The sequence below is a fragment of the Dioscorea cayenensis genome, chromosome 16 (genome assembly GCF_009730915.1).
Source record: "Dioscorea cayenensis subsp. rotundata cultivar TDr96_F1 chromosome 16, TDr96_F1_v2_PseudoChromosome.rev07_lg8_w22 25.fasta, whole genome shotgun sequence".
Lineage (NCBI taxonomy): Eukaryota > Viridiplantae > Streptophyta > Magnoliopsida > Dioscoreales > Dioscoreaceae > Dioscorea > Dioscorea cayenensis.
This window is the reverse complement of record NC_052486.1, coordinates 3,050,853-3,073,751: the sequence shown is the minus strand read 5'-3', so window position 1 is coordinate 3,073,751 and position 22,899 is coordinate 3,050,853. Positions and strand designations below refer to the sequence as shown.

Here is a 22,899-nt window from a genome sequence, read left to right as displayed (position 1 = left end):
TGCTCGCTGTTAATGAATTGTTTATATATAATTATGATAAAAATTACGATATTTTATTTACTAATGTCATTATGGTTTTACAATAATGATAATTTTTTTTAAAAATTATACATAAGGTAAAGAATTTCTTGCAAAATCAAAAGATTTCAGAGATGTAAACATTTTTAAACATTGTTTTATTAAAATCAATAAAAACTTGGGAGCAGGAAGGTTGAATATTTTCTAAGGTGGCAGGTAAAAACTTTTTAAAAAGCCAAAAGGTGTTGTTGGTAATAGATTTTTAGATTTTACAAGGGGCAATATGTAAAATTTCCAAGAAAATCGAACCAAACCGGCCACGTGTCCGGTTCATATAGACCGGCCGGTTCAACCGACTTGATGACTGGTCCACTGAACCCACCGACGACCACGATGTCCGAACTACGAAGCAAGCAACAACCTTCGTTTGCCCACCGAAATCTCTTGAGATCGCCGCGAACGACCCCGAGACGACGAGCCATGGAAATGCAGGTCGCCTCCTGGGATTCGCTCCGTAAGCAGGTCCATTGATCCTTTCTTTTGTCTTGATTTGAATTTCGCTTTATTTGTCTGTATTTTTTTTTTCCAATTTTTTACGGTTTTTTTCTTGTGGATTGATGTCATTTGAGGGAATTTTGTTATTTTTTTGTGTTTTGATCCGTCTTACTGTGTATTTTGTTTGATTTTCTGTGAATTTATTTGGATTTGATCTGATTGGTTTTAATTCAGGGCGTTCTGTTGAAACCCTAGAGAATTTGGTTTTGTTTCTCTAGCAATAGAAAATTTATGTTTTTGGCGAATTTGTAGGTCCTTAATAGCCAGTAATTCAGGAACGATACTTTGCGTTGAATGACGTGAATGCTTCAATATAACTGCTTAAACAATGCTGTTGAAATAGGGTTTTTGTGAATCAGCAAACTGTCCTAATAAAGCAGTCGATTTTGAGGGCATTAACAAAGTTCCTGTTCGGGACTTGACCAGTACCTTCTTGTGTCCGCTTTGAATCTGCCTTTGATGTTATCTGCCTGTTGAGTGTGTGCAAAGTGACTCGGTGTTCCTGGCTTTCAAATGGAGAAGTGGTTTGTAGCTGAGTTTGTAGGCAAAAAGATCCTTCATATTTGGTATTGTGTCCAGATTGGAATACTAAATTTTGATAGATATGACATTAATCTGGATTTTATGTGAGTGACCCGTTTAACATGCATTTTCCTCTGTCTTACATTAAATTTGGTGAATGGGAACTGCTTGTTTGACTTGTATTTGCCACAAGGAAATCTTTTTAAGGCTTGTCTTGTCATGAAAGGCTGTGTTTGGCAGTTCTTTTTGGGGTGAGAATTATTCTTAGATAGAGATGTCCCATATGGAATTTTAGATTTAGAAAAAAAGAAAATGTCAGATTCTTATTAAGGATATGGGCTTGTTTTGGAAATAGCTGTGCTCTTCCTTGTCACATGTCAAGATAAGTGGAAGTAGTTGTTTTACTTTGGTGGAGCAAGTGGCAACATTTCTAAATCTTCTTTTTCTTGGCCTTAGTCCTTAAATTTTTTATTTTGCAAATTTAGCTGGTTAACTTGCATTTTTGTGCTGAGGAAGCTCACGTCAAATTCAGTGATTGAGAATTGCTTTGTTGATTCTTTATTCTCGCAATGAAGTCTCTTGATAGCTTGTGATGAGATTGTTGGTGCATGGTGGGATGAAAATTAATGGTGTAAAGAGATGACCCACATGGGAATGTGAGATAAGCAATAAAGTTTTGATGATTCTCATCATTAGAAGTGGTGATCTTTTGGAGTGTGCGGCACATTTATCATTGCTGCATGTCAGGTCAAGTGAATTAGAGGTTTACATTGTTAGTAGGTAGTGACAAACATTTCTTTCCTTGGTGTTTATTGAATATGTCTTTCTTTAATTCTATTATTTTGCAAATTTCGTCATATTTGTCTTTTATACAGGTTTGGTTAGAAAGCTTATAAGCTGTTTTAGCAATTTATTTAGCTCTTTTGATTTTTTTAGCAAGCTATAAATTATGGTATTATATTTTCTGTATCATTTTGTTAATACTCTGTTTGCATTCACCATCTCTGTGTGTGTGTGTGTAGGGATCCGTTTGCTAAGGCAGAGTTGTACGTTCTTTCATTTTGAGGTGTAGAGCCACTGCTTAAGGTAGAGTCGTTTAGTCGGTGACTTCGTCATGTACTTGCTTTCCAACCAAAGCCACAACTAAGCGCGGTGGATATATTCATAAAGTCACAAAACTTTATCTACAAGACAAAATAAAATAGCACTATGTGCTTTTCCCATCAACTCATCTGTTTAGTCATCCGAGAGTGAAACCGATAGTTTATCTCTGTTACCCAAAGCCTTAATAAGCCCTTATTGAACTATCGGTTTCACTCTCGGATGACTAAACAGATGAGTTGATGGGAAAAGCACATAGTGCTATTTTATTTTGTCTTGTAGATAAAGTTTTGTGTGACTTTATGAATATATCCACCGCGCTTAGTTGTGGCTTTGGTTGGAAAGCAAGTACATGACAAAGTCACCGACTAAATGACTCTACCTTAAGCAGTGGCTCTACACCTCAAAATGGAAGAACGTACAACTCTGCCTTAGCACATGGATTCAATTAATTCTATTATCATATATCTCGGTAAAATTGATGTTGAAATTGATGATCAGGACCAAGCTTTTGTTGTTTTGTGTTCTTTGCTTCTTTCTTACGAGAACTTTGTGGAGAACATGTTGTAGGGCCATGATGATATTACTCTTGATGAGATAAAGACGGCTTTGGGTTCAAATGAGTTGAGAAATCAATTGAACAGTAAAACAGCTGAAAGTAGTCAAGGTGAAGTTCTAATTGCTCTGGGGAGATCCAAGGCAAGTGGTCAAAAGTCAGGTCATAAAATCTTCCTATCACAGTCTAAGAAAAAGGTGTAGTGTTATTATTATAAGAAATATGGGCACATAAGAAAAGACTGTCTGCAGAAAGACGGAAAGGGTCACCACAGGAGTAGACCAAGGATGGTGCAAATGTGGTTGTTGTTCGTTCTTCAGGTGATATTGAAACTGTTCTATCAGTATTCGATTCACAAGTGGGTGGGAAATGGATTCTTGATACAACTGCTACATTTCACATTAGTACCTCAAGTGAGTTATTTTCTACTTATGAAAAGTGTGCTAGTTCATTACTGTGCCTGTACAGTTTTGGGGATTGGATTAGTTTGTATTAAGATGTTTGATGATATTGTTAGAACCTTGACAAAAGTTAGGCACATTCATGACATGAAGGAAAATTTTATTTCTTTGTGTACTTTGCACATAAAAGGTTTTCAGTATTCCGGTGAAGGTGGAGTACTGAGAATATTCTCCGTTATCTTGATTGTGATGTGTGGACATTTAGAGAGGGGTCTCTAATAGGTGTCGTGTTAATGGCATCATCAATTGATCCAGATTTTGACATCACTAGGCTATGGCATATGAGGCTTAGCCATATAGTGAGAAAGGTTTATCATTGTTGAGAAAACAAGGTTCATTATGTGGACAGTGCATTGGTAAGTTTGGCATTTGTGAGTACTGTGTGCTTGGCAAGCAAACTTAGGTGAAGTTTAGCACTAGAATTTATCGAACCAAAGGTACTGTTGATTATTTTCATCCTGATCTTTGGGGTCTCGCTTTAGTTCTCTCGCGGGGTGATTATAATTATTTGTTGACTTTTATTGAGGTTTAGTCAAGAAAAGCCTGGGTGCATTTTTTGAAAAGTAAATATCAAGCATTTGCCATTTTCAAGCAACTTAAGGCTTTGATTGCAAACTGAAAAAAGAGGAAAAAATCCAAAAACTGAAAATATAATGGTCTGAAACATTACTCAGGTGAATTTGATGAGTTTTGCAAAAATGAAGAATAGTGATACACAACACTTTTGGTATACGTCGTAGCGGAATGGACTTGCGGAATTTATAGAACTCTCTTAGAGCGAGCTTAGTGTATGAGATTAAGTGCTGGGCTTAGTGAAGATTTTTGTGCTGAAGCTAGTAATATTGCATACTAGAGTAAAACCTCTATTAAATAATACTCTTGAGAACAAGAAAATTTACTATTTTAGAGAGATTGTTAATTTATCAATAAATGAATATTTATTAATTTAGAGGGAGTTTTATATTATATATTTTTGCCTCCAAATTCAACATAAAAAATCCAATCATATGTGATGCTTCAATTATTTGAGCATTTAAGATTTATTATCAATGTCATTTTTATTCCAGCATCTTGGAAGACTATGAATTAGGAGCAACAAATTATGAAAATTAATATATTGGATGCTATTAATTTTATCAATACGGTTTGGAACATTAATGTGAAGACAACTATTGCAAATTGTTTTTAACATTGCAAAATTTGATCAAAAGAAGGAATGATTTTTGAGCTAGTTGATGAAGAGGAAGACATTCACTGACCAAAATAAGTTTTTTCTAGTCTATAATACAAACATGCAATGGATGTTGAGCAACTTTTAAACCATCATAGTAAAAATGACAATATAATGAAATCACCTACATATGAAGAGGTTATTCAAGGGGTAATGGATATCTCAGTTGATGATTATCAAGATTTTGATAATAGTTGTGTTTTACTGTATGTTTATCTGAAAATGCTTTTTTATCAATGGAAACCTTAAAAAATTACTTGCTACAACATGAGAAAAATATACCAAATATAGTGTGTACTTTGCAAAAAATTAAGGATGAGATTGGATTTACTTCACAAACAAAGAAAAAACAAATGACTTTTTACGCATATCTTAGAAAAGAGTAAAATTTATAAATGGAAGTAGTTTAAAAAAAAATAATTCGATGTTATGAATTTTGTATGGTACTTTTCTATGTATTTGAGGAATTATTAATTTATATGGCCCTAAAGAGTTTTAAAAAAATCATCTTACGTATTCAACGAATTTTTTACTTTAGCATGTTGACCTAAGTCAGGACTAGGATAAAATATTATTTAATCACGGTTATTAATTTATCGAGGTTTGACTTTATTTAGTAAATAAATCATTGGCTACATCTATTGAGCTAACGACTCATGAGGAGGTATGGTCCGGCTATCATGATGATTACTCTAGCTTGAGAGTGTTGGTGGTCCCACTTATGTTAATGAGGGAAAATTAAAGTTGCTGCTAAAGAAATGCATAATTTTTTAATATGGCCAAGGGGTGAAAGAGTATAGGTAATGGTGTCTTGATTGAGTTCACTCAAATTCATGTTTAATAGTCGGGCATATTAAAAGCGAGAAAAGCGCTTGCCTAGGTGAGGCCCTAGCGCCTTAACACCCCCAGGGTGAAGTGCCTTCAATGAGGCATGCTTGGTTTTTGCTTTTTAGTGTTAATTGGGATTTTAAAAAAAGCACACTTACTTATAAGGAAGGAAATAAATTTAAGGGAGAAAAACTAGGTGATTTTTTTTTAAAAAAAAATACACTTATTGATAAGGAAGAAAATAATATGGTAGAGAAACTAGGTGATTTTAATAAAGGCACACTTACTCATAAGGAAGGAAATACATTTAAAGGAGAAAAGCTAGGTGATTTTAAAAAAGGCACACTTACTCATAGTGAAGGAAATAAATTTAAAGGAGAAAAGTAGGAGATTTTAAAAAAGGTACGCTTACTAATAAAGAATGAAATAATTTTAAGGGAGAAAAACCGGTGATTTTAGAAAGACACTTACAAATAAAGAATGAAATAAATTTAGGGGAGAAAAACAAGGTGATTTAAGTGTACAACCTGTATTTTTTTTTAAATAATGAGTGAATTAAGGAATTAACTAATTAATTAGAGAAAATTGAAGAGGCAACAAAAGTTGCACTCTAAATCTAGTGATGGAGTTGAAGCTGGCTTAGATGATGGGGATGATGATATTGTAGAATTAGATGACTTATGAAGATAGATTTGCACTCTAAAATCTTAAGTAGTTATAGACGTCTAAGAAGTATTTTTCTTAACTTTCTGTTATGCGTTGTTTGACTTAATGCTTTACTTTGTTTGACTTTAATTATGCCAAAAATCACACACACACACATATATATTAGTTATTTATTAACTAATGTTTTACTTCGCTCGGGCGTGTCTTTCGCCTCGGGCAATAAAAAGTCTCAGTGCCTTAAGGGCGCCTAGCGCTTTTGATTACACTGGTAGAGATGTATCCTTCGATGAGGTATGCATACTTTGATCCACGAATAGTTCCTGGGAAAATAAAAAGTCAATCATAAAAGATCACGGTGCTGAGGTAGAATTTCAAGTGGTAACGTTTAGTGTTTCTATTTCAAATGTTGGTACTACTGTCCAAGATGATCAAGTTGAGGTGGGATGTTCAAATGAAGGAATTCTGCACCTCAATAACAGTAATATAGCAGTGCCACTAGTAGAACGAGGAGGCAGATCAAACCTCCTCAAAGATATGTAGATGTTAATTTGGGTTCTTATGCACTCAGTATGGTAGAGTTATTCGGTTCTTAACCTTCAAGTTAGAATGAGAATGTGACATGTAATGAGTTAACATAGTCGTCAATTACTATTAGTGAGGAGATGGAATCTCTATCACTCTATGCAAGAACCACACTTGGGAGTTTGTTAAACCGCTAGTTAACCAAAAGATTGTTGGTTGCAAATGAGTTTTCAAGAAAAATGAAAACGGCCCAGGGGTTGAAGTAGCAAGATTTAAGGCACAGTTGGTTGCTAAAAGTTTTGGTCAAAAGGAGGGGATTGATTATAATTGAGTTTTCTCTTAGGTTGTGAAGCATAGCTCCAGTTGTGTGTTACTTGCCATGGTTGCCAAGTTTAACCTTGAATTTGAGCAGATGGATGTTAAAACCTATACAGTGAGCTGGAGGAAACGGTCTAATATGCATCAGCCAGAGGGGTTCACTGTGCATGACAAGAAAGATCATGTTTGCTTATTAAAAAAAGTCCTTATATGGATTGAAACAGTCATCAAGGCAATGGTACAAATGATTTGACAGCTTTATGATTGATCATATGATTATGTTAATTGTGATTATGATGCTTGTGTTGATCATAAGAAACTTTTAGATTGTTTCATTCATTTATTTGTTGCGCTATGTTGATGTCATGTTAATTGCTACAAAGAACTTGTTGGAAATCAACAGGTTGCGATCTCATTTAATTGGTGATTTTGAGATGGAAGGATTTGAGAGCAGCTAAGCAAATTTTAGGGATGGAGATTGACAGAGATCGAAAAAGTGGGAAATTTTTTGCTTATTGCCAAAGAACTACATTGGAATGGTTCCTAAGGGTTTTGGTATGGATCGAATGAAACTTGTGAGCACTCCATTATTAGCTCACTTCGTGCTCTCAACATAATTGTTTCCACAAACTGATGATGAAAATCAACAAATGACTTGCATTCAGTATTGCATGTAGTTAGAAGTGTGATGTATGCGATGGTTTGCACCCCACCAGATATTTTACATGCAGTTAATGTAGTGAGTAGATATATGTCTTCTTTTGGTGAAAAACATTGGCAGACAGTGAAGTGGATCCTTAAGTATTTAAGAGGTACTGTGAATTTGTGCATAGTGTATGATCAGAGTGATTGCTTAAGCAGTGTCACCTGCTATATAGACTATATAGACTCTGATTATGGCAGACAGTGTTTTGTGATAATCCAAGTGCCATTCATTTGACTAAAAATCAAATGTTTTATGCATGAACCAAACAACATTGATGTCAAGTGTCACTTTGTTTATGATCATATTTCACATGGTGATGTTGGGATCAGTAAGATTGCTAGTCAGGAGAACACGTTGGACATGCTAACGAAGCTGTTGGAGGCTGCAGTGGTGGTTTCGATTACTTGCTTAAGAAGAAATACTAGGAAGAGGTAATCTTTAATTCATATAGAAAATATATTCATTAATTCTAACAATCTTATGCCATAGCCATGATTCATCATCTGTTTTGGTAATAATACTGACCCCTTGAACTGTTCAAGGGAGAGAGAAAAACACTGATTATGCAGCATCTTCATAGCAGCAATGACTCGCCTTTGTTGATCATAAATTACGCACTCACGTTTTTCAAAATGGAGTGCATGGTCATGTTCTAAGAGTTGTCCAATGCTTAATAGTTTGCCTTCAAATTTGGTACATAATAAACATCATGAATGAGTCTCTTGCCTTTCTTAGTTTGGATGCCAACATTACCTCTTCCTTTAATTTCCACAAGCTCGCCATTTCCTATGATAATAGAGGAATTATAAGATGTGTCAACATCAATTAAAGCTTCTTTGTTGCCAGTCATGGTGATTACTGCATCCACTATCCAAATGCCAAGCCTTCTTATTTTCTTGACCCATGAAGAATAAAGTGTATTCTGGTTCCTTTTCTCTTCCATATAACTAACCTGTTTTTCATCTTGCAATCTTTCTCCATGTGCCCAAACCTTTTACATTTAAAGCACTGTGGGTGATGTCATAATCCTACCGATGGGCAGGTCACCGTCCCCAATGACTTAGTTTTTTTTTTGGGTAAACCACACAAATAGTCACTCAACTATAGGGCTATTCCTATTTTGGTCACTGAACTTTAAAAAATTCTATTTGGGTCACTAAACTTTAATTTTGCTTCCAATCAAGTCATTCGGGAGAACGCCGTTAACGGCATCCTGACGTGGCATGCCATGTCACATATTTTTGCCACGTCACTAACGTTCAGTGACCTAAATAGAAATTTATTAAAGTTAAGTGACCAAAATAGGAATAGCCACGTCACTAACTTGAAACATTTTTTTCAATTGAAGGACATTTCCTGGACTATTAATTTTTCCAAGGCCTGATATGAAATGAACTATTTGTTGTTTTTCTTCTCCATTGTAAACCTTTCAAAAGAGTTGCAAATATTTAACTATCTCTTGATTTGGATTATTAAAACTCCAGTTATTCAAACAATTATTTTGCAGTAGCCCGAAAGATACAATGCCTGAATAAGTCTTCTGTTGTATATATGTTGATGTAAAACCAGAAGAACTATTTTCTTTTTCTCTACTAATTCATTAAAAAACCAAAAATCCAGGTTTCCATGAAGCTTTCCTTCTTGCCTAGCTTAATGGATCTATATTAGCCTGATGTCGGCCATGACAACAATATCAACTAACTCTAAATAATGTGAATTATTAGATGACCCTTTAAGCCATTCTCTACACACCCAAGTTCTAGGAACTCATGTTTCACCGCTCAACTCATGTCTCAAGGTTGGTTGGTGGTCCTAGTGCCCCCACTCCTACAAGGATGCTAATGTTTCATTATAAGCAACGAACTCTTCAGATCATTATAAGGATGCTAATGTTTCATTCATTCATTCATTCATTAGCCAATCTAATCCTACAACAATTGATAAATGAGAATCAGTTAAGTTGGTCTCACCCTCAGATTCCCATTCATTTCAATCTCCATTGGCCAAACAAAAAACAAAGGAAATTAAACACATCTTAAGTGGGTCCCAAAAACAAATCTCTAAACCATGATTTTTTTTTCTTTGTTCATTCTTCTCTGCCAACTAAAGCTGAGTATTTACAAAATACAAGCATTATACAAACTATAAAAGATCATCTATAAGAAACAATCATTTCTTCAGCCTCTAATTAGTGAATGAAAATATTTCATTCACTAATTTCTCCATCTTGAGAAAATGTCCTTCAATTTCAAGTTTATATTACAACCACAAAAGCAAAGACAGACATCTAGGGAAAAAAGAAGTGCATAAGATGAAGAACATTCTGAATTTAATGGAGAAATCATGCACAAAATCAAGTTAATTTCCTTCCATTTCAAGTTTTTTTAACAACACTAAAGTAAATACACCCACCTCCACATCCTCACTTGCACGGCTACCAGTCCTGCTATCTTGTTGGTGACTATTTCGTTGATCGCCGGATTCGTTACTAGCGGCCATTAGGGTTTGCTGGTTAGGAAGCCTTCAGAGAAAGTAAAGGTTGGTGTCTAGGTCGGGGAAAGAAAAATGAAAGGGGAAAGTGGGGAGGGATTTCAAAGTTGAGACAAAATAATAAATTTTAGAGTTCCATGACGTGGCAAAAACATGTGACATGGCTTGCCACGTCAGGATGCCGTTAACGGCGTTCTCCCGAATGACTTGATTGGAAGCAAAATTAAAGTTTAGTGACCCAAATAAAATTTTTTAAAGTTCAGTGACCAAAATAGGAATAGCCCTACAGTTGAGTGACTATTTGTGTGGTTTACCCTTTTTTTTTCTCCTGAAAGACTAGGATGATGCAACGCCAGCCCTTGCCCATCACCAGCCAAGCCTTACCTCGTCACAAATGTCACCAAGGCAAGCGAAAGCAAACAAAGAAACATACAAAGAAAGGCATCCCAAACTTAGACTTTTATTGATTACACTTAATCAATTTCATCTCCCTCCGATGATTACAAAATTGCATGCCTAAGGCCCTTTTTAATGCCTAAGTCCCCTAGAGAACATGGAAGTTACCAAAAACCGACCACTAAGTGTCATGAATTGAGAACCGCTCCACGACCTTGCCAAGTGGGAACATGGTTCAATCGCTCAGAGTGCTCGCCTGTTGCAACCATTCCGGCCTTGGCTCTCGATCAAGCTTTCTCGCCATGTCTGGACGCCACCCCGCAAGTGTTAGCAAAATTGGCTGATTTCTGATTGATTGCTGATTTTATGTCTATTAGCAGATTTGGTTGATTTCTGATTGATTGCTGATTTTATGTCTATTAGCAGATTTGGCTGATTTTTGATTGATTGCTGATTTTAGGCATGCAGGATATTAGGCATTGTAATTAGCCATTTATAACCAACAGATTTTGTGTTGTAAATTACACTTTCCATAATTACAATGTGAACAGATTCAATTTGTAATTTGTATATAAGTGGAGTTCTCCACCAAGAAATGACACACCATTTTTCTCCAAAGTTTTCTCGAGTTAATCAAAGTTTATCAGCAAGTCCATCGGTCATGCATGCGTGGGAGAGATTGGTTGACCGCCTCCGCCAAGTGTTCCACCACTTTAGCAACCGCTCGGTGCAACCATCTTCGCCTCAATCGCCCACGACTCTGGCCACACGCTGACATCCCTCCACACGTTTCCCGGTCACGCGCGCACGGCAGTTAGCCCACGTGCGCGCCCGCTCGGCCTTGCATGCATGGTAGCCTGCCTGCACACGCGCGCCCATGTCTCTTGGTCATGCTTGCCTGCCCACTCGGCTATGGCAGGTTTTCTCGGCCACATCTGCCTGGCCCACTTGTTTGCGGCAAGTTTTCTGGGCACCCTCGGTCACGCCCGCTCGGTACACTAGGTTGTGACAAGTTTTCTCGGCGCCCTCGGTCATGCCCGCCCAATACACTCGATTGCGGCAAATTTTCTCGACGCTATCAGTCACACCCGCCTAGCCCACCTGGCTTAAGCAAGTTTTGCCACACATCTGCCCGCCATGGCATATTTTGCCGCACATCTTCCCGCCATGGCATATTTTGCCACACATCTCCCTGTCACGGCAGATTTCCTCGCACATCTCCCGGTCAAGGCAAATTTTCCCCCACATATCTCGGTTACACAGATTTTCGTGTACATCTGTCTACTGAGGCAGATTTTGGTGTTCCATACTTAGAATATTTTTTGCCTCTCTTCCTCTCGGCCAAGATCACCTAGGTAGTGTTGAGCCGCTACTGGGCGCCCGACTAGGCCGTTATAGGTGTCCTCTATACCATCAATCTTTTCCTTCATGATCAACTTTCGTGCGGTGGTTGCATCGCCTTGGATTTGCTTCCTCTTCATTTCTTCTGTCAAAGTTACCTCTTCCTCTTCCTCTCTGACTTCTGTCTCATCCTTCTCGTCTATGTCTTCCACCTTTGAAGAATCCTGCAGCTCTTTGCTCTTGAAATGTTGCTCTTTTATCATTATTTTTGGAAGGAATGGTAACTTTTGATTGGAGTGCACTTTCTAGAGTAGTTTGTGAGTGATGAGATTGGCGCTGCTCAATTATCTTTAAGGAGCTTATCACATCTTGAACACTTAATGCAGGCAGAATTTGAATTACTTCAATAAGAGAAACAATAGGATCAAACTTCCTGGGTAGGCTAATTAGCATCCTCTGCATTACTCTTTGTTTAGTAATATCATCACCACAACTCTTCATGATATTTACCAACTCCTTAAACTTTGAACAGAACTCGTTCAAGCTTTCATTTTCTTTCAGCTTCATATTCTTAAACTCTCTTTTTAGATATTGGAGTTTGATAGCTCTTACTTTTGCATCACTTTCATATTCTTGCTTTAGAGTTTCCCAAGCCTCCTTTGCCTTTTTAGAACTCATAATTCTGGGAAAGATAGAAGCTAAAACAGCTCTTGGGATAATGCCAAGAACACCAGCATCTATCGCCTTTTTGTCTTGCGAAGCTGCCAATTCATGTGAAGTCAAGCCTCTAGAGTTTATAGGTTCTTGGAAACCAACTTCCAACAAATCAGCAACCTCTAATGAGAGAAACAGTGTGCGCATCTTTACACACCAAAACTCATTGTTTTGGCCTTCAAATAATGGTGGTTGAACATTGTTTAAAATCAATGCATTGTTAGCTATGGTTTTTCTTCAATCTGGGAGCTCTGATACCACTTGTGGGGAATATAATAGCGGTGGGCGATACTAGCTGAAATTAATACTAGGAAGAGACAGAATAATAATTTTATAGAAATATCTTCATCTATTCGTAACCACTTACAAAACACATAACATTTAGCCAATATATAGGCTTTACAATGATTTTTCACATTCCATACAAATATCCATAATAATAAATTCATTTAATACATCTCATTATCATTTCACATCTTTTCATATTCCATCACAACTCTTAAACTTTCTAGAACTATTAATGATATATTAAAGTTATCATTTCCAATAGAAGCGTATCCCTACTCGCAAGTTCAAGCATTGCTTGGACTTGCTTTGTGTTTGCAGTTAGTGATAGCCTTGAGGGGCGTATGAAGTAGATGTGATCTAGTTCTGAGAAAATTGCTATAATGTTTGACTTCAAGAAATTTCAAGCCAAAGTAAAGATTTCTTATGGCTATGGCTTGGAAAATTTCTTTGTTTTTTACTAGCATTTCTTTAGACCGAGTTGCCCTAAGATGTGACTGCACTACTTTATGTTTTATCTTTTCTTGATTCCTTTGTCTATTCATGCCAACCTTTTAGAGTTTAGGTCATGAAAAAAAGGAGCTTAGAAAAGTGCTTGCCTTTGTCATTAGAAGTGAGCCAGGCTTTGTTCTTAGAGGGAGAGCTTGGTTTTGTTCTTGAGATTTTGTCAGGCTGTTGAAGAAAGGAATTTAGACAGAGAGCTTGTGCCCTGTTCATGCTCAAAGGCCATCGGCAAAGTCCTCTTCTTGATAGTGGAGTTGTTGGTAGGTCACCAAGCATTGTGATTAAGCTTGTAAGCTTCATCTTCTTAATAATAGTGAAATTTTCTCGTGGCCTCCACTTGTGGATGTAGGTTTTGAGGTGAACCACGTAAATCCTAAATCCTATCTTTGGTTGATCTATTTTTCGCATGGATTTCTTGTGAGTGCTTTGCTGTAATTTCTTGTGAGTACATTTGCTTGCGTATTAGCTTGTTGGGCTCATGTGTTTTGTACAATCAGCTGGTCACTTCATTTTCTCAATGCATTCTGTAAAGGTGCCTTTTCTGATGTGCTGTAACTCATCGGATATGGATACGCCAAGTTTGGAGATTTGAAGCGTAAAGCTTCTTCGAAGTTATCTACAACACAGAGATAACAATAACAAGTTGAGATCTACAACACGGGGATAACAATAACAAGTTGAGATCTTCATAACGGACAGTATCAACAGCTTCAAGAGAGATTTGGTTGCACTTTGGATAAGGAGTTTCCAGTTGTTCAAAGTTGTCCGAGTCTCTTGGATAATGTGAAGCTGGTGAGCGTCTATTTACAATTTGCATGTGTGTACATGTTTCTTGGTTTTGTATCCTTGCCTTTGAGCTTCTTGATTAACTTAATTTGCATTTTATTTAGTATCTTTAATAATATCATGTTGCCACGAAATCATTGGAACAGATTGTGTAAGTTGAGCATTCTTTGGACATTAGAAAATATTGACAATTGGAGATACTGTTATAACCTTCTTAAGAAACCTTTAAATTATGCACAGCTAATTTCTTGTTGTTTAAGGGCTATCTGTATGAAGTTGATTTACCATTGCTTCATAGCCCATTCAAAAGTCTAACTTTATTAGATATTTGTTTCACTTGATGACTACTAAGTAGATGTGTTTCTCCTGCTCATTCTTTTTGGCCTACATTCATGTTCTCCTTCTTCTGAGTCGTAGATGTTAAGCCTGTGTTTTCATGTTTATTTAATACAGTACAGTGTTTAAAATTTCCATTATGTAATCTTGTTGTGACTGTCTTTCATATTTCTTTCTTGAACTTTATGATTAATGTAATTAGTAGTTTTAGCAAGTTCTCAGCCATGGCCATGAAAATTCATTATATATATATATATATATATTTATTATATGTTGAGTTGACAGTTTTGGGGAGAGTTACAATTTTGCTGGTGTTATTTTAGGGTAAATTGATGCAGTTTGAGAAGATTTTAAATTCTTGAGGTTTGATCCATATGTCTCTGTATTTCATCTGATTGTCTTAATCTCAAATGGGGATGATCTGATTGGTTTGAGTTCATGACTTTCCATTGAAACCCCAAAGAAGCCGGCTTAGCTTATCTCTGTTTTTCGTCCCATATTGGCTATGCTATTCCATCTTACTAAAGCAATTAAGAAGTTATACATGCCCACCATTTTGTTGGTCTTCAATGCAAGTCAGTAATTCAGGAACAATCCGCTACACTAAATTACCTAATTTTTTCACATTAACTACTTAAACAGAGGTGTTGAGTATGAATTCTTCTGAATCAAAAAATGTTGATCCTTGTAAAACATCAAACCTTAGGGTTTATGGTCTTCCCATATTTGCTTCCTTGAGGTTTTATGGTCTTCTTCCGGTGTGACTTTCCTATCCTTGTGTTGCTCTAGAATATGTAGTCCCTATTTCATTACAGTAAGTCTTTTTTCTTGGGTGAATGGCTTTTTTGTTTGTGTGGAGAGGTGGTTAGCAGTAGAGAGTTATTAAGGTCCTTCGGGAATCACGACAAGCATAAGCCTAATTTAATAATGGTACTCCGGATTCCACATTCGCAATTTGTCTTGTTATCTCTACATGTAGAATGTATCAAGAAAACCTTTGCTTGTGCCTTGTTTTCTGAAACTTCCAACTGCTTTGTGTTGACACATAATGCTTTGTTTTTTTTTTCCTTAATTATGCTTCATACTGGTGCATATTGACTAGTATCTTATTTGCTCTCACTTGTTACCTTACCTGAATCATGGTGTGTCTTGTTATCTCTACATGTAGAATGTATCAAGAAAACCTTTGCTTGTGCCTTGTTTTCTGAAACTTCCAACTGCTTTGTGTTGACACATAATGCTTTGTTTTTTTTTTCCTTAATTATGCTTCATACTGGTGCATATTGACTAGTATCTTATTTGCTCTCACTTGTTACCTTACCTGAATCATGGTGTGTTTCACATATTCCATGATAAGAAACTGTAAAGCTTTCAGAAATTACGTTTTTTGATTTCTTTGTTGTTCATGCATATCTAAGTCGAGATTCCATTCAAATCATGATTAGGTTTAAGAATGATATGGCTTCCCGCTCAAAGCTGTCAGGCATGCAAAAGCAAGTTTTATGTTTATATAGAGATTTCCTTCGGGCAGCACGAAAGAAACCCCCAGAAGAGCGCAACAGAATTCAGTCGATCATTTCAAGTGAGTTCCATGAGAAAGCGAAGAATATTGATAGGAAGAATTTCCTCTACATCGAATACTTGATGCGGCGAGGAAAGAAGCAGTTGGAGCAACTAAACAACCCTGAAACTGTTAGCCTATCAACCTTTAAAGTAAGTTCCTTCTCTTCCCATCCATTTTGATATTCCTTTGCATAAGTTCATGAAACATTTCTTCGTGTTTGTTTCTAATTCCTTGGTTTCTTTGTAAATATCTTGACTTAAACGACGAATAAAGAATCAATGCAATGAGTTAGTACTTATCTGATGATATTCTTGCATGCTTGTGGAATTCCAGATTGCCTCATCATCAGCAGCAATCAATCCATCACTTTACAATCAAAATTCAAACATTTCATCATCGGAGTTGCATGCTGCTGAGCCTGACAAGGAACCTGCAGCAAAGGCCACCGTCCAATAAGTTCTTCGGTGATTCAAACGCAAATGCGGCTCGCCAATTGCCGCACCATTTTTGTTCCTATATGAGTTCTCCATGGCATTCTTTTATACTGCAAAATGGTCACAGAACAAACACCCATCAAAGTTTGAGCCAGGTTAAATTAACCAGAAGCTACTTCTTGGGTTGTTTTCCTGAGGAGTCTGGGAATGTGCTTTTGTAGTGTTGTGCAGTGTTTCAAGCAAAGATTGGATGGAGACTTGAGACTCATCTATCACATTTCTGTTTGAGCAAATTATGTGCTATCTAAAACATTTGTAGCTTTAGAGGACTCATGATAAGTGTAATATATATATATATGAGGCCGCACCTTCTATGAATGTTCGTATAATTTAATTCAATGAAATTTTTTAACAATGCTAGTAACAGTGCTTTTCTACTGTGCTTTTAATAACTTCTACTTACTATAAATAGTGCTAAGCTTTCATTACCTGTTTGGAGAGCAAGTAAAAAGATTTTGTTACTGTTACCGTACACATACCTAGTTGTGTTTGTCTCACTCTATCACCACCATTTTGTCAACTGCGGATGTTTTATGAATGCCCGCTGTTAATGAATTGTTTATATATAATTATGATAAAAATTACAATATTTCATGTACTGATGTCATTGTGGTTTTACAATAATGATTAATTTTTTTTTAAATATACATAAGGTAAAGAATTTCATGCAAAATCAAAAGATTTCAGAGATTTAAACATTTTTAAACATTGTTTTATTAAAATCTATAATAACAGGAAGGTTGAATATTTTCTAAGGTGGCAGGTAAAAACTTTTTAAAAAGCCAAAAGGTGTTGTTGTTAATAGATTTTTAGATTTTACAAGGGGCAATATGTAAAATTTCCAAGAAAATCGAACCAAACCGGCCACGTGTCCGGTTCATATAAACCGGCCGGTTCAACCGACTTGATGACTGGTCCACTGAACCCACCGACGACCACGATGTCCGAACTACGAAGCAAGCAACAACCTTCGTTTGCCCACCGAAATCTCTTGAGATCGCCGTGAACGACCCCGAGAGAGAGAGATTGAGAGACGACGAGCCATGGAAATGCAGGTCGCCTCCTGGGATTCGCTCCGTAAGCAGGTCCATTGATCCTTTCTTTTGTCTTGATTTGAATTTCGCTTTATTTGTCTGTATTTTTTTTTTCAATTTTTTACGGTTTTTTTCTTGTGGATTGGTGTCATTTGAGGGAATTTTGTTATTTTTTGTGTTTTGATCCGTCTTACTGTGTATTTTGTTCGATTTTCTGTGAATTTATTTGGATTTGATCTGATTGGTTTTAATTCAGGGCGTTCTGTTGAAACCCTAGAGAATTTGGTTTTGTTTCTCTAGCAATAGAAAATTTATGTTTTTGGCGAATTTGTAGGTCCTTAATAGCCAGTAATTCAGGAACGATACTTTGCGTTGAATGACGTGAATGCTTCAATATAACTGCTTAAACAATGCTGTTGAAATAGGGTTCTTGTGAATCAGCAAACTGTCCTAATAAAGCAGTCGATTTTGAGGGCATTAACAAAGTTCCTGTTTGGGACTTGACCAGTACCTTCTTGTGTCCGCTTTGAATCTGCCTTTGATGTTATCTGCCTGTTGAGTGTGTGCAAAGTGACTCGGTGTTCCTGGCTTTCAAATGGAGAAGTGGTTTGTAGCTGAGTTTGTAGGCAAAAAGATCCTTCATATTTGGTATTGTGTCCAGATTGGAATACTTAATTTTGATAGATATGACATTAATCTGGATTTTATGTGAGTGACCCGTTTAACATGCATTTTCCTCTGTCTTACATTAAATTTGGTGAATGGGAACTGCTTGTTTGACTTGTATTTGCCACAAGGAAATCTTTTTATGGCTTGTCTTGTCATGAATGGCTGTGTTTGGCAGTTCTTTTTGGGGTGAGAATTATTCTTAGATAGAGATGAGTCAGATGACCCATATGGAATTTTAGATTTAGAAAAAAAGAAAATGTCAGATTCTTATTAAGGATATGGGCTTGTTTTGGAAATGGCTGTGCTCTTCCTTGTCACATGTCAAGATAAGTGGAAGTAGTTGTTTTACTTTGGTGGAGCAAGTGGCAACATTTCTAAATCTTCTTTTTCTTGGCCTTAGTCCTTAAATTTTTGATTTTGCAAATTTAGCTGTTTAACTTGCATTTGTGTGCTGAGGAAGCTCACGTCAAATTCAGTGATTGAGAATTGCTTTGTTGATTCTTTATTCTCGCAATGAAGTCTCTTGATAGCTTGTGATGAGATTGTTGGTGCATGGTGGGATGAAAATTAATGGTGTAAAGAGATGACCCACATGGGAATGTGAGATAAGCAATAAAGTTTTGATGATTCTCATCATTAGAAGTGGTGATCTTTTGGAGTGTGCGGCACATTTATCATTGCTGCATGTCAGGTCAAGTGAATTAGAGGTTTACATTGTTAGTAGGTAGTGACAAACATTTCTTTCCTTGGTGTTTATTGAATATGTCTTTCTTTAATTCTATTATTTTGCAAATTTCATCATATTTGTCTTTTATACAGGTTTGGTTAGAAAGCTTATAAGCTGTTTTAGCAATTTATTTAGCTCTTTTGATTTTTTTAGCAAGCTATAAATTATGGTATTATATTTTCTGTATCATTTTGTTAATACTCTGTTTGCATTCACCATCTGTGTGTGTGTGTGTGTGGTAATTTGCCACAATGTAACAACTATATTTGATAATAAACTTTTCAAGTTTAGCATGTGCTATTTGCCTTTTGACTGGATTAAATACCCGTAGTTTACAGTGTGTACTATAAGATGATGGTCTTTTGAGGATTATAACTGAGATATGAGCTGCACACTAAAAGTGATTTGCATTCTAGGAAAAATGTCCTCTGTTTATGGTTAACATTAACTTTTTCTTCTTTTTTTCTATCCAGGCAAGGAAACTTGAAGGGCAGCTAGATGAACAATTAAACACTTATCGGAGATTTGTTTCTAACAAACCTGACGGTTCAGAGAATGACATTGAATCTGTTATAGAAAGGTTACTAAAACAGCTTCAGCAAGTAAATTCACAAATGCAATCATGGGTATCATCTGGAGGTTCAGAAATACTTTCCCATACATTGAATCGACATAGAGAAATTTTGCAGGACCTCTCTCAGGTAAAAATGTTTTTTGATCTCTTAGACTTGCATTAAATTTCCGCAGCTGATCTCTCTCTTGAACAATGTACCCCTATTGATGAATATGACTCTACCACATGACATGCCGTGAGATTTTTCATTTGACAAACTTATCCAATGTTGGAATTCAGATCTTGGCCTTGGTAGTTGGCAAGGTTGATCAGAAGCAGATGGCTGCATCTACACAGGTGCTAATTGACCTATTCTTTCTTATAACTATTCTGTAGGAGTTTAAAAGACTTCGCTCTAGTCTCAGAGCTAAGCAAGAACATGCATCACTCCTGGATTTTAGAGATTTTGACAAAGCAGGGTTGGATTTGGAAGAGGGTGGTGGCTCTGTTGAACAAGCTCTTCTGAAAGAGCAAGCAGCTCTTAGCAGAAGTTCAGGACAGGTAAGGTTGAATATGTCACTGAGAAGTTATGAAATTGGCTAGAACTTGTTTATCTATAGATATTTTTCTTATTATTTTGAGAGCTGATGAAACATGAATGAAAAGTTAATGCCTCTGCCATTCCACTGACATGTTTTTGATCCTGAAGTTGAGCTATGGGAGCGTTATCTGTGTTATATAGTGCACTATTTGTTCAGAAAACCGTTTGAACTGTACATTCATTTATAGTGACGAGATTTAAAGTTTACATGCCATGCTTTTGCATGTAATTTTTTTCTTCTTCTTCTTTTTCTAACTGCTTGAACTGTATATTCATTTATAGTGAGGAGACTTAAAGTTCACCTGTTCTCTTTCTTCTTCCTTCGTTGTGACAATTTAAGTTGGTCAATAATTGATTGGGAGAAATTCCAAACATGCTAGATCTCATTAGTCATATATTAAAATTTTTTTGATGATCTATCTGGATTTCTTTAAAAGCTCTTCTTTGGTAATTGTATAACTTGGCTATCTTAGTCATTTTACTTTCACTGTGACCTATAAGTTTCATCAGCATGTGTGCACTTGATTTTGTCTCCAATTTCTAGTATGTTTTAAACCTAACTAAAATATTTTTCATCTGTGCAATATTCTTGTGAAGAAATGCCCATTCTGTTTTTCTTGTGCATCTTAATAGATGAAACTGTTTGGCTAACTTCAAAAGCCATGATAACCATTTCAAAAAAATACAAAAACAGACTGATGATTAGAGAGACTTTGGTATGACTCAACAATATTAGGAGCTCCAGTAATTATGAGCTCAATTCTTGTCTATGTACAAAGATTGTAAACTATGTGAAGATTCCAACATAGTTGTTAAACTAACCATTACGAGGTTCTTGTTGAGGTAATTACCTCTTTCTAGATTTCAGCTGCAGGTGGTCTGGGGTGCATAACAGTTGACAGTAACTAAAATCAAATAATGCAAAGTGATCAAAGAGTTGAAAAGTTTTTGATTTTTCTTGTCTGTAGTTAATCTCATTTATATGGAAATATCTTATTTTCGTTTAATTTTTACAACAAATTTTTTGTGGTCAATCAAGTGAATGGGGTAGAGCTCTCATTCTCATGCTTTTATTGTATATTTGCTGTCATTTATTTCCTGTTTAAATAATCTCTATATGTTGGAGTTAACATTGTTGCATCTTCGGGTACTTCAGATTGATAGTGTGATCTCTCATGCCCAAGCCACATTAGGTGCACTTGTTCTTCAGCGCTCTACATTTGGTGGTATTAGCTCAAAGATAACCAATGTCAGCAGCCGTCTTCCAACAGTATGCAAAAATAATCAATTTAATGTTGCATATTGCTTCTCTGACCTGGTATAACTGATGACCATATGTGTAATATAAATGTGCAGGTAAATCATATTCTCTCATCAATCAGAAGGAAAAAATCCATGGACACTATTATTCTTTCCCTTGTTGCATCAGTTTGTACATTTCTTATTCTGATTTACTGGTTGTCAAAGTGAGCCATGGTTTGAGGTGAAGCTTTGAGCTACTGCGTCCTATAAGTTTGTGTAACTCAAGGTGCTCTTGTTATATGAACATTATGTTGCTTATGTTATTTTTTTGCTTCAAAGAGATTTGTCATTTTATTTATTTTTTTTTTATGATGCATATCCTAATCTATTTTTGGTGATTCGTGTTATACATATTATGTAATATACGTTTCCTGGTATTGTTTGAAGCTATTTGTGGTTTGTTGGTTTATACTATGTTTTCTCTTAATCTTACTAATGTGAGTATCAAATTGAATGTATCTTGCTTATTACTTGTATGGCCTGCAGACTGCAGAGAATTTGGTCTTTATATTTATTACTCTGATTATCATGTTGGGAGCCAGGGTATCTAGGTGTTATCGTATTATGCTGCTCTCCCTTCTTCAGATCTTCTATGAATTTGTGCAATAATGATGTAGGTCATAGAAGTTCTTGTAGAATCATTCCAACCGGTAAAAACATTCCCCTAGGATTTATTTTTGGGATTGAGCTATAAAATGTTAGCCTCATGATTGGCTGGAAGATCTTCAGTGCTACCTCTTTAAATTTGGTAGGAGTTTCAATCTGATGCTGATGGACATCGGTGATTGTGAGATCACTGCTTCACAACAGATCTGTCCGATATACTGTATTCTTTAGGTTCATTTTATGTATGATCATTTTCTTCATCTCCACCATTCACTCATTGTGTGGTTTCTAGGAGGCTTTCCGAGTAGAGGTTTTTAAGGGCAATATGGCCATAAAAGGCGCTCACATTTACGTATATTCTTGACTTGTGCAATGCTATCAAGATCTTCAGCTAATATTATCCCTTATTGAAGAAGCGACACGATCTACGGACAGATGTGTACCCGCTTATGTTGCCCTCGATGAAAAGTGTGGATTCAGAGTGTTTTTGAGCGGTGTATTGTAGCAAAGTCTAGTGAGCAAATCAATATAGAAATTTAATGTAGTAGTTACTGTTCACAGGCCGTTGAAAAACCAAGTTCTGCAGATTCATATGGGAGTATGGAAATTCCACACGCCCTTGTGGATTCCCGATTCTAGCCATATATTAGGCCGCGATTCAACCCGATTTGAGAATCCTTCTTCCATCTTTTTCTCCATCTTTTCCCCAACTTTGAGAGGCTTACGGCTAGGGTTTAGAGGGGCTTTGGCAAGGTTTTTTTGGAGTGGTTCTATAGCCTCGATAGAGTGTTCCTTTGAAGAGAGTTATTGGGGGAGCTTTCATCATCACCGATCCTGCTAGGTGTGCCCTAGGCTTGACAAGGGAACCTTGAAGAGAACTAGGCTACTCCATAAGACCATCGACATGAATACCGAGGGGGTTTTACTTATAGATTGCATGTTTTTATTTTCGATTTCATTATTGATTGTATCTTGCTCATGGAGAGCTAAACCCCTAGAGGGTACTTCTGGAC

General features: G+C 36.3%; 2 protein-coding genes across 2 annotated transcripts in view; both read left to right on the top strand.

The window, feature by feature from the left end:
* The window catches only part of LOC120279159, a 33,285-nt gene extending 16,533 nt beyond the window's left edge, over positions 1-16,752 (top strand). Inside the window, exons 3-7 of the mRNA XM_039286024.1 lie at positions 489-540; positions 2,767-3,165; positions 7,182-7,915; positions 15,782-16,049; positions 16,234-16,752. Coding sequence (XP_039141958.1) covers positions 7,737-7,915; positions 15,782-16,049; positions 16,234-16,356 — 570 coding nt within the window. The 5' untranslated portion in view covers positions 489-540; positions 2,767-3,165; positions 7,182-7,736 and the 3' untranslated portion in view covers positions 16,357-16,752. The remainder of the gene's footprint in view (positions 1-488; positions 541-2,766; positions 3,166-7,181; positions 7,916-15,781; positions 16,050-16,233) is intronic.
* Positions 426-21,618, top strand: LOC120279158 (Golgi SNAP receptor complex member 1-1). Its single transcript, XM_039286022.1, has 6 exons — positions 426-467; positions 17,391-17,479; positions 19,298-19,525; positions 19,774-19,938; positions 21,135-21,248; positions 21,335-21,618. Exons 2-6 carry the CDS (start codon positions 17,438-17,440, stop codon positions 21,446-21,448), a joined length of 663 nt encoding a protein of 220 aa, XP_039141956.1. The 5' UTR covers positions 426-467; positions 17,391-17,437; the 3' UTR covers positions 21,449-21,618.
* Positions 21,619-22,899: the final 1,281 nt, after the last annotated feature.

Coding starts and splice junctions, on each gene's coding strand:
- LOC120279158 (XM_039286022.1), top strand. CDS start 17,438: ATGGAAATGCAGGTCGCCTCCTGGGATTCGCTCCGTAAGCAG. Junction 19,939..21,134: donor TTAGCAGAAGTTCAGGACAG/GTAAGGTTGAAT, acceptor CGGGTACTTCAG/ATTGATAGTGTGATCTCTCA. Junction 21,249..21,334: donor TCAGCAGCCGTCTTCCAACA/GTATGCAAAAAT, acceptor ATAAATGTGCAG/GTAAATCATATTCTCTCATC.